Raw genomic sequence first — 12188 nt, 5'->3', positions numbered from 1 at the left:
AAGAGGCATACAATTTCAGGAGTTCTTACAATTGATGGCACTTAACACCTGGAAATTTAAAAATAACCAGATCCAATAGCAATTAGTTATCAGCTATGTTTTAGCTAAGGTGTTTGGTGTTTGCTGTACCAAGTTGACTTTGGAGGAACATGATCAGTTTTCTTTAATGGTTGATGGACCCGCACTATCCATCACTCCGGGTCCAATGTACCATTAAACAGTGTAATTCACTACAAGGGGTCTAGCTCAGAGAACCTTCTAATATCCAGAAGTTGTGTATCAAAATGGCCAGGTTCACATAGGAACACAGTATGAACTTATATATTGTGACTGTTCAAAAGAGTCGTGCTGAAGACACAATTTACTGAAACTATTGTTTTTAGCTTGATAACCCATTCTTCCTTCTCTTAACAGAACCCTGATCTTTCTTTTAGAAACTGTCCTTTTTGTTCTTCATCTAATCCTTTTGGGATTATCAGTGGAGGTGCTCTATCCTTTTCCCTAGCCAAGCAGTAGGCAGGAGATCTGAGTGAGGCTCATTAGCTTTACTCGTTATAGAATTTCATCTGGAGTGGAGTGGCACAAAGACTAGAGACACCCAGGATAAAATGCCCATTAGCTCATACTGCTTATATCCCTACCATCCCAGACCAGCTGTTATTCTCTATAGAGTCTGGATATTCTTCTAATAAATTCTGAATGTTTCTTTTATAGTTAACAAATGGTTGCTGTATGTTAGCAAATGTTGTGTACCAAACCACCCCCCAATTCCATTGATGTAGGTCACAATTCTGTGAGTTGGAGTAGGCCCTGGCTCACTAGGCAGTTTGGTCTCAGTTGGGCTTCTCTTCTGAATCGTCTGTAGTCATCTTCAGGCCAGTGGACAGCTATGCTCTTGGGCATTTGTTGGATGCCAGTTAAGGCAACCTGCAGGGTATCTTAGGTGAGAAGTGTCCTGGACCCTTGTCATCCAGCAGGTTGTCCTGGGCTTGTTCATACGGTGGTGAGAGTTCCATGTGGAAAAGTGAAAATGTGTGAGGGGATCCCTGGGTGGCTCAGTGGTTTGGCGCCTGCCTTCGGCCAGGGGCGTGATCCTGGAGACCGGGGAGGGGATCAAGTCCCACATCAGGCTTCCTGTCTGGAGCCTGCTTCTCCCTCCGCCTGTCTCTCTCTCTCTCTCTCTCTCTCTCTCTCTCTCGAATAAATAAATAAAATCTTTAAAAAAAAAAAAAAGAAAATGTGTGAGAACTCTCAGTGCAGATTGGCACAGATTCTGTTGTATTCTATTTAGCAAGTCAAGTCAAGAGGACAGCACAGATGTGAGATGTAGAAAGTAGATGCGTGTGGCCTCCCTCCCGATAGTAGCAGCTGCAGTGTCACAATGCAAATGAATAAGGATTCAGGATGAGAAATTTTTGAAGACACTTAAACAATCTGCCACCTCCAAGTTCATCTCTGTATAGCTAAAGAACCTGATGTGCTAACAAGAAACCCCTCTAAAAATACAACCGAATGCATTGACTTTCTCCTCTCACTTTATTGACATAACTCTGATTATGGAAGGTGTGAGAGCCAAAGTCAGCTCCTCAATGGGATACAGAGCAAAAATTACCTATTCTTCTGAATTCCAGTACATTGTATCTTTAAAAAAAAAAAAAAGATTTTATTTATTCATGAGAGACACACAGAGAGAGAGAAGCAGAGAGACAGGCAGAGGGAGAAGCAGGCTCCATGTAGAGCCCAATGTGGGACTCGATCCCAGGACTCTGGGATCATGCCCTGGGCGGAAGGCAGATGCTTAACCGCTGAGCCACCCAGGGATCCCCCAGTACATTGTATCTTGAGGGGATTGTTTGCAACTCCTCTGTAGCTGAATTAGCCATGTAGTCTCACCCTCAGTTATATCGTCTGCCAGGTCTCCTGAAGTTGCAGCGTATTGCTTGTTCAGTTATGACATATACGAGTATGACTCGGCTACTCACTATAGTTTTGCTTCCTGCTGTATGTAGTATAGCACTTGCTAAAAACATTTGCATTTGCCTTTCTAGGATATATATTGAATTTCTGTGAGTTATATTCTCCTTTTATGCAGCACAGCCTCTTGGTAAGCTATATCAATCACAGAGCAAGGCAAATGCTAATATTAATGTGCACTGCTGTAGGTGTTTCTTGCCTGTTTTCATCCAACTTCTGACTCAGCCCAGCCCTCTTTAGGTTTGTGAGATCTAATAAGATCATAGCACAGGGTGGTATAGCTGCAGGCAGAAAATTCTGCTTGCCAAATATATTTTCCTTTATAGCAAGTTTGTAAATTAATGTAGGGTGCTGAGATACCCTGGTTATATGCATGAATTTAGACAGAACTGTTTTCAGTTGACTACCTTCCCTTCCAGCCACTAATTTCTCTGAGATGATGCCAAGCTCTTGGTCAGATGTAGCTTCAATGCTTCCCACCTTCTTAGTGTGAAATGATAATTAATATGACTTTATAGTTAAGGTGGTGTTCTACTTCCATTAATAACACCCATTATTCCAGGATGTTTTAATTTGATCATAAAAATTGACTCTGGAGGTGGAACTTGGCTTGGGAGCTTATGTTAAGAGCAAATGGTTTGTTTCTAATTTTTTGTTAAAAAGAAAAAAGTTTTTTTTTAAAGAAAATTTTGTGTTACTTTAGAGTTATATAAACAGTTGACCAAATTCCTAAAATATTGATATGATTTTGGATTTGTAAATTAGTTGGCCTTATTCTCTGGTACCTTCACCAGAGTCAAGACCTCCCAGGGCTTCTCAGCTAGCTCAGGATGGGCAGAGTCCAGAGTTCTGTCCCATCTCATCAGCTAGGATCAGAGGGCATTTCTTTTACATTCCTTTTTCACACTTAAACATCAAGTTCTCTTTCCAGGCAACAGTTTTTATAAGCTCCTTACTGAATTGGGTTTGATAATAAGAGGCAACTCGTTTTCACATTATCTTAATGGGTATTTTGCTTTCTTGTTATAGATCTCCTGGAGGAGACCCACAGAAAAGATGAAGAAATGGAGTCTCTGCAGGTAAAGTAAATTCTCCAATACAGCAGGTATCCTTGGGATAAAAACATGTGTTTTTACGCTGATAGACTTTATTGTTATCACATTCAGACCACTGACAAATAGAGTGAAAAATATGTCAGAATTTTAAAGCCCAAGTTAGAATTTGCTTCCTCTTAGAAGTGTTTGAGAATATTTATAATCTCCTAGTCCCGGTGCTATTCTTGAAAGGAACCTTTATTCTTTGGTATAGCTTAATAGGAACTGAAATGAAAGCAATACCTTTGCACAGTCATTTCCCCCCAAAACAGGTCTGATGAATGATGATGAATTCATGGAATCTACATTTGGAGTGAAAGTCCAGAAGATTCTGAGTCCATGAATGTCATCCCCCAATGACCAACCAAGAATATTAACTCATATATGGAGCTTAAGACTTATACCTTGTATATCTCTTAATTCACTATGGATTTATACATGGCTCTTGGACTGGAAAATCGTGTTTGAAAGATTACTCTAGAATTTTAATTGACAGTTCCATAGTATGAGCAATTGATGTTAACTTGGCATCTGACAGTGGTAGTTCTCTCTTCCTTTTACATTGGGCTAACTTGCAGATGGGTAACTCAAGTGTCTGTCTTTATTAGGGGAAACATAATCAGTTATACTCACATGACAGAACCAATTCACTTAACATCATGCTGGGGATAAAGAACAGTAAATACTTTGGACATTTAGAGTTCTCTCTGGGCCTGGAAGCTGCAAGGCAGGACTGAAGAGTGATCTAATGAGCTGGCTTGAATGCTTTAGAGGTAAAGATGTTTGCTTCTGGCAAATGAAGGATGGGTCAAGCGAAGCCCAAAGAGCAAGGAAAATGTTCTATAATTGGGGTTTCTTCTATTTAATGGTGTCTTTGTTAAAAGAAAATTATATTATTGATCTAAAAATGAAGAAGAAGATAGCTCTATATCCCTAATAAAAATGGCATGTATTGGCCATAATTCTGTACAGATTAAATGCTTTTAACATCTTGAGTCAGAGTCAAGTTAAAAAGAAACAGCCTGGTTGGTCCTGTCTGGGGCTAGGAAAAATCTCAAATGTATACTCACCCTGTCTATGTCTGAGAAATTAATATCAGAGTTATGAAGAGCAAAGCTTCCATGTATACTAAATATATATATTGAAAAAGTAACGTCTTTTTTGAGGCACTTTGGTTATACGTTGTATGTTTGCCAGAATAACACATAAACACATTTATTGAGTAGATAGTACATATATGGCCTTTTGAAATGATAGTACAAACCTTTTTGAGTTTATTTTTCTCAAATACAAATGTTGGAACCACTAACCCTGTTAAATTTAATAGCCTCTGTTGCCTCTCAAATATTTATTAAGAACTGGCAGCATTTTCTACCAAAATGTCCAGCAAGTGCAATAGAGTGTACCAGCCAACTAACTATGGACATTTATAGATTTAGAGTATCCAGTATGATGTCCAGCAGCAGGAAAGTTCAATGCTGGCACTGTGTAGTGGCAATTAGTGCCTAGAAGTAACATCTTCTTAAGAACAAAGAAACTGACACCTCTTAGAGTGCATAAGAGTACAGAGACACATCACAGAAAACCTTTCATTTTAACACTAGAGGAAAATTCACTGAAAAGACCTATATTCCTGAATTTCTGTATTCAAATTATAAATATCACAGCTGATAGTTTTGAGAAGACTACTAAAGTATTTAGATTGAAGTCCTATAATCACACAGAACCTTGAGAAGTCAAAGACAAAACAGTTTTGTTTTTTGTTTTTTGTTTTTTTAAAGCAAAAGATTGGAAATTGATGACTTTGAATTTCAATACTGGCTCGACTTCTGGGCAACTTTGAGTACTCAATTAACTTTGCCATGCCCATTTTCTCATCTATAATATAAAATCATAAAACTGTCTTCTAGAAGTGTTTAGTGTGGATTAGATTATCCTAGAAGGGAGAGCTAAATATTTAATTCCAATTTACAGTGTTAACAAATCCCCATGTATCCAAATTGGAGTCAGTTTTATTTACTCGTTACCATCATATAATTATGTATAACAGACATTCTGCATTTAATGTCATCCACCTTAAGGATAAGGGGCTATATATTTCCATACCCTTTCCAGTTTTCTACAAGTAAAAGATGTTTCATATCTCATTGAAAAATACTTGTTGAGCACTGGTTCTGTGCAAGGCACTCACTGTTCTGACTGCTAGGGATCCAAAGGCAAGCTGCTTCTACTGGATGCCTTCCTGCACTGGGAAAGTGTCTGTTACATAATAATAAACTATTTATAATGAAATACTTAAAAATGATATTAGAAGGGATGTACAAGTCACTCTGGGAACATATAATAAGAACACTTGCCTTCATTTGGTGGAGCTAGGTTAGAGTGGCAAACCAAGTAGACTTCCCAAAGGAAGTTCGTTCTTTCTTTTTTCTTTCTTTCTTTCTTTCTTGCTTTCTTGCTTTCTTGCTTTCTTGCTTTCTTTCTTTTTCTTTCTTTCTTTCTTTCTTTCTTTCTTTCTTTCTTTCTTTCTTTCCTTATTTAGATTTTATTTATTTATTTAGGAGAGAGTGAACAACAGAGAAATGATGCAGGGCTCGATCCCAAGAGCCCAGGATCATGACCTGAGCCGAAAGGCAGACACTTAACCATCTGAGCCACCTAGGTGTCCCAAAAAGCTAATATTTAAATGATAACCAGGAGTTAGCCCTGGCAAGTTTGGAGTAAAGATAAGTTTTAGGCAGTGTGAAGGAGATGGGAAGACCTGAAGTAAAAGAATATCAGTTTCATTTTTGGTATGTTGGAATGTAGCATTGAGAGAGGAGAGGCAAGACAGGAGTTTGTAAGGTAGACAGAGGTTTAAAGAACCTCATAAAGCAGTTAGGATTTTACCTTTAGTATATGGGAAACCAGTTAAGAGTTTGAAGCATGAGAACAATATGATCAAATCTTAATTTTTTAGAAAGATTTTATTTATTTATTTGAGAGAGAGAAAGAACATGTACAAGCAGTGGGAAAGGTAGAGGGAGATGGAGAAGCAGACTCCCCACTGAGCAGGAAGCCTCACACAGCAGCTTAATGGACTGAACCATCCAGGCACCCCTCAAGTCTTCATTTTTAATGGGTAACTAACTGGCTGTAAAGTCCAAAATAATTGGGGGCAGGTAAGATTGAAACCACGGATACCAATTAAGCAGACATTTGTGGGAATCTTGGCCAGGGATGATAGTGAGTGGGGGATTGAGTGGTAGTGGAGAGCATGAAGAGTGGTTTCCTTTTTTCTTTTTTTTTAAGATTTTATTTATTTATTCATAGACAGAGAGAGAGCCAGAGACACAGGCAGAGGGAAAAGCAGGCTCCATGCAGGGAACCTGATGTGGGACTCGATCCCAGGTCTCCAGGATCACACCCCAGGCTGCAGGCGGCTTCAAACCGCTGCCCCACCAGGGTTGCCCAAAGAGTGGTTTCTTAGTACATTTTAAGATCTAAAATTCCATGGAACTGTGAGATTGGTTGTTAAGAAGTAAAAGAGAAGGGTTAAGAATGACTCCTAGGTTTCTTGATTGGGCCACTTCATGGATGGTCATTCTAGTCAGTAAGAGAAAGGGAAGCTGATTAGTTCAGTTTTTGATATTTTCTGTTTGGGTGCATTGAAACATCCAGATGGCAGTGTCAAGAGAGGATCGGTACATGAGTCTAGAGCTTAGAAAACCTGTGAACTGGACTTGAAGATTTTGTTGTCATCCAATTAGTCTCCATACCATGTAGATGATACTAAAAGTCATAGGATTAGAATGCCTGGCTGACTCAGGAGGTTGAGGGTACAACTCTTGATCTCAAGGTTGTAAGTTTGAGCCCCATATTGGGTGTAAACCTTACTTAAAAAAAAAAATATCATAGGAGCAATGAGGATCCCCCAGGGAAAGTATGTGGAATAAAAAGATGAAAATTTAGGCTGGAAGCATAGGTAACACTCACACTTAAATTTCAAGCTAAGGATGGAAATCTTGCAAAGCGGTCTCAGACATAGAGAAAATAATTTCAGGAGGGAATAATATGAAATGTGGCAAAGCATATTTCAAGGGAAAAATAATAAAACAGTAAATATTTGTTAAATCATTGAATCCCCTAAGCTAAGGAGCTTATGTTTTAAAATTAAAATTTACCATACAATAAGTGATAATTTCCTATCATACCTATGCAGCTACTTTTCTCTTTCATGTTCCCAAATATCTGTTTAGCACAGTGCCTCACCACAGTAGGTATTCAATAACTATTCTGTTGACCAAATAAAGTAATAAGTATCACCCTGGACTCTTATTTAGCACTACCCATTAAAAAACAACTACCATCCCTGTCCTAGAGTTCATTTTCTGTTTAAAAATTTTGGAGGAGGGAAAGGCTCCTAATTTCTGGCATTCCTGTGTATATACCACACACATCTGCTTTCACCCCCTCTCTTTATCCTTCTCTCTTCTCCCTACTTCTTCGGATGTAGTATTGAACCAAAAGGTAAATAAGTGCGTAATTGGCATGAGTTGTAGTAATCAGTGGGAAAGGAAAAGAATGTAGTGGTGAGGGAGGCAAGCAGCAGTGAGAAGAGTATTTTCAATCTTAAGAGGAATCACAAAAATGAAGACAAACATATTTGACCTTGATTTCTATAACAGTTGGTAATTGCCAAAATTCTTCACTGGAGCTTCATATTGTCTGGCTCAGTTGTGTGTGTGTGTGTGTGTGTGTGTGTGTGTGTGTGTGTGTGACATTCATTTGCAGTTACATTGTATGCTGTTCTTAAAAACAAAGTATTGTCTTTGACTCTAAATGTATGATATAGTACATATATACAGTACATACATGATAGAGTCCTATTTGCATATGGGTTTGAGGTACATTGAAACAAGCAAATCCCTTCTTTAATCCACTCTGAGATCAGCTGGAACGTTTTAAATAGACACAAAAGGTGATCCCATTCTCCTTGATTTGGTTGAGAAATATTCAGTGACTGTAACCTTACTTGTAATGACTGGTAATAGTAGGTGCTGCTGTTTTTTGTTTGTTTGTTTTCATTTTTTAAAGTACCAACCTATCTGGTTCACCTTTCATCAATTCCTTGCTTTGTGAACCCCAGAGTGAAAATTACACCAAAAGAGTATGATGCTTAGTCATGAAAAGCTTCAAACTGCTATGTACGACCATCACTGAACAGAGTATCTGGAAAATGCATATGCCCCCTGCCTTCTCCTGACTTACAGTCATCTCACTTTTCATTTTATCTCAAGATAAAACTAGATGATTATGAACATGATTTTTCGTATTCACTTTCCTCTTTTACTAAGCCATTCAGGTCATTTTGAGGTAATATCCATATCTATAAATTGGGGATGGTAATAATACTTTATAGTACTATTAAGAGGATTAATTGGGATAAGAAACGCAGAAACAAACCTTGATACCTGGCAGGTATTCCATAAATATTAATTTCACACACTGGCTACACTTACTGGGTACTAGACTGCTTCATACTGGGATAAAGTGGTAAATGTCCCTGTGCCCTCCGACAGTCACCCTCTCCCTCTATCTGACCCTCCTTGCTCCTTACCTGGGCAACCATGATTTTAAATTCAGATTTTGGTCAGATTATGCTAAAAGAAGTGTTACATCTTGGGTTAGCTACTAACTATAATGAAACAGTGAAAAAAATTACAATGTGGCAATAATGAAATTGATTATATGGGAAGAATTTGAATATCAATCTTATTATTTAAGAGGAAAAAAGAAACAGTTGTAGAATCTGGAAATGTCACAAGTATTCCTGGACACTTTGTTCAGTATCAGTATTTTCATTAGAAATGAACTGAATCCTTAATTTAATTAAAAACATCGGGTTTATAGTTTGGTTTTTTTTGTTTAATTATATATTTTTTTTTTCTGGGACATTCCAGAAGCTATGTATGCCCTTGAAGAATATTAAAGTGGCATTACTGACATGCTCTTTTTCAGATGACCCATAATTATATTTAATTCTTCTCCCAAGTAGCTTTAAAAATAGCCTGGAACCTTCCATTTGAAGGACTTGATTTTTTAGAAATGTTTTTAGAGTGGAAGGACAGGTGTTTGATTTTGGTTTTTGTCACCTCAATAGTGTTCAGACAAAAGCATATGAAATGAGTGGAAAGAGAAGATAATGTTTTCCTCAGCCATTACTTCATTTCAGCTACTTATGGAGTAACCTATGACAGCATAGTGTTTGAGGGAAAAATAAAACTCGAATTTCTTAGTTTTTTTGAAAGTGTAATTAATATTAATATAGGGGTATTATTATGTGAAAAAGAATTCCAGGATGGAGTTAGCAGATACCATCCTTGGGAATAAACTAGGCAAGAAACACACCAAAGACAAAAATCTGACCTGGATAAATAAATTGCCCTGGTGGAGGATTGTACATTAACATCTCAGTAGTACCCATTGATGGCCAATCATCCTGGTAAACAACTATATGATAAACTGGGCTAGTAACAAACCAACTGGATAATTTCTGTAATTTTGCTGTCAATCATTTCATCTTCTTCTGACTATAGAATGTCCATAGCCTGTATTTTCAAACCACATAGTGATTTGAGGATTTTAGGAATTATGGGTAAAAAAGTGGAGAAAGGGGCTACTAACAGTCCCTGAGTTAGAAGGGGAAGTAAGGGTAAAGTCTAATGCTGTGCTCTAACACTGGTTCTCTAGAACTGAAGGATTCCTTAAAGCAATTCTTCAGTTGTCCCAGAAATTCTAATTTGCTTGGGAGATACTAAGGTACATTTATAGAAGTCCCAATTTGAATAAATTGACAAATTATGATTGATGTTTATTAAACTAGAAGGTACATGCAGTATTCTGCTCCTCCGTAGGATGACCCACGAGACTTAAAATGCAACTTCCCATAATTCTAGAAATCAAACATAATGCATACCTACATACTCTTCCCAAGATGCAAAAATGTAGGCAAATTACTATATGTCTATTTCTTTTTCTGATATATGTTTAAAGAAAAATAACAAGTGTTGTAAGCGATGACATAAACAAGCAAAATGTGGGCAATTGTGGGGGTTGGAGGATTGGGCAACACTTGCCACTCTCGGGACTAGCTGATTTAATGGCCTATTAAAATCTCTATTTTCTCAAAAGGTGAAGAAGGTTACCAAGCTTAAATTTGGTATGGGGTCTCAACAGAGATGAAATGTTAGCAGTCTGTATTAGGGCCAAACAGGGTCTCAGCCCGTTAGATTTGCACACTTCCATTTACTATGTCAAGAAGCCTCAGGAAAAGGGAACCAAGCTCAGTAAAATCAATTCCACTTGAAAATTTAATGGCCATTAAATTTTATTGCTCTATTTTACCTAAAATTAGCAACTTAACTTTAATTCCAAAATTATGGCAATAAAACTGGAAAGTTGAATACCCTGAAAGTGAAGTAGTCTTTGTCCAAAGATATGGAGGTTGATTGGCTAGATCATTTTCTTTGGAGAATAAAAGAAATATGATAATGTGACTGGTTCTGTTTATCCAGAGAGATGCAAAGCACAAGTCTACAGGATTTAGCAGTCTCCTTTGAGTCAAGCTTCTACAAAAACCTCTAAAGAAATAGACGCCATTTGGAAACATTTTAAAAATGCAAATATAAAGTGTAATTTTTTCATTCAAGTGCCCAAATTTTACTTTGACAAAGTTTTCTAAAAACTTGGTAGAGTAAATGAGCCAAGTGTGTGTTATAAATTTTATAAATTGTTCCCACACGGGGGGAATTTATTTTATGTGTCTCCATATACCAACCCCTTTGCAGTTGACTCCATGTAAAGCAACACTTCCAGAAAATATCCCTGAGTGCCTTTGTCAGAGTCTGAATTCTGGGCTCCATGAGCACTGGGGCTGATGAAACAACGGCTTATGTTTTCTTATGAAAAATGAAAACTATCTCAGCATATTATGATGTTTTGCAGTGTTGAACTTGTCTGGGAGTTTTTGCCATGTTTCCAGAGTCAACTGTCACTTTACAATTTGGGGCAGTTTCATTTGGGTTTCTATTTAAGTAATCACTTCAAACCCATTCTCCATTATGTGTATCTGCTTATTCTTCTTGATCACACCCCTAGATAGGCCTTAAACTTTGGATAAATCATCGTGTGTCTTCCATTGGGGCTGCTATAACAAAACTACCATAGACTGAGTGGCTTAAACTAGAAATATTTATTTCTGACAGTTCTGGAGGCTAGGAGGTCTTAAGATCAAGGAAGATTCAGTACCTGCTTTCAGTAGTTATGTTAGATTTAGATGCAGTATCTGGCCCACTTCCTTGATCACAGCAGGAGAAGAAGAGGAGAAGGAACACTCTTGAATCTTTTCTAAGGGCACCATCCTGTTCATGATGGATCTACCCTCATGACCAGTCATGTGCTAAAGGCCCCATCTCCAGATACCACAATTGGGGATTAGGATTTCAATCTGTAAATTTTGTGAGGGAGGGACACAAACATTCAGGCCTTAACACCTCATTCTCCATTTTGTCTTCTGTCTCTTGATGACAATGACAGTTGTGAAAAGAATATTCTAAGGGATGACTGTAGTGTGCCACAGATTTGAGAACAATAATTGTATACAATATATTGTATATTGTATATTGCTCAGCAATAATACATTGCTGGTTGAAACCATTTCCATTGATTGTAAACCAAATCTCTGAGGTTCTAAGTATTAGATCATTGTATAGATCATTATATAGAAGCATAGAACATCATTGAAAGAAACTAGAGTTCTCACTTCTAGGGCTATCTCCCATGCCCATTTGGCACATTTTCCAGAATGTTAAGAAACACTAGAGAAGATTTCCCCAAACTGGGTTCTTAAAAACTCTCTAATAGTATGTTTCAGTAATTACAAAATACTGATCTAGTACTTGTTAGTTCCTGTCAAGATTTTGCTAACTCAATCCCAAAGGGTGATGTCTGTGTATCAAAAGAGAAAAAAGATCACTCCCATGGTGCCAGACTATGCTTTTGTGACATACACTGTGCTGAAACTTCTAAATATATATTATTGATTCCTTGCAACATTTCTATAAGATAAATACTGCTATT

At 37.5% G+C, this 12188-nt stretch overlaps 1 protein-coding gene across 19 annotated transcripts in view; it reads left to right on the top strand.

Annotated features, from left to right (window-relative positions):
• The window catches only part of CEP128 (centrosomal protein 128), a 400883-nt gene that overhangs the window by 324692 nt on the left and 64003 nt on the right, over positions 1 to 12188 (top strand). For all 19 annotated transcript variants that reach the window (XR_003134759.3, XR_004818081.2, XR_007412452.1 and 16 more), the window contains one exon: positions 3004 to 3053. Coding sequence is in view for 16 of the 19 variants with exons in the window: in XM_049113364.1 (XP_048969321.1) it covers positions 3004 to 3053 (50 nt within the window). In the remaining 3 variants the exon portion in view is untranslated. Of the gene's footprint in view, positions 1 to 3003; positions 3054 to 12188 lie in introns of those variants that run through there.

This window comes from Canis lupus, chromosome 8, assembly GCF_003254725.2.
Source record: "Canis lupus dingo isolate Sandy chromosome 8, ASM325472v2, whole genome shotgun sequence".
Lineage (NCBI taxonomy): Eukaryota > Metazoa > Chordata > Mammalia > Carnivora > Canidae > Canis > Canis lupus.
Note: the sequence above shows the minus strand (reverse complement) of the source record. Positions and strands in the feature narration are given on the sequence as shown.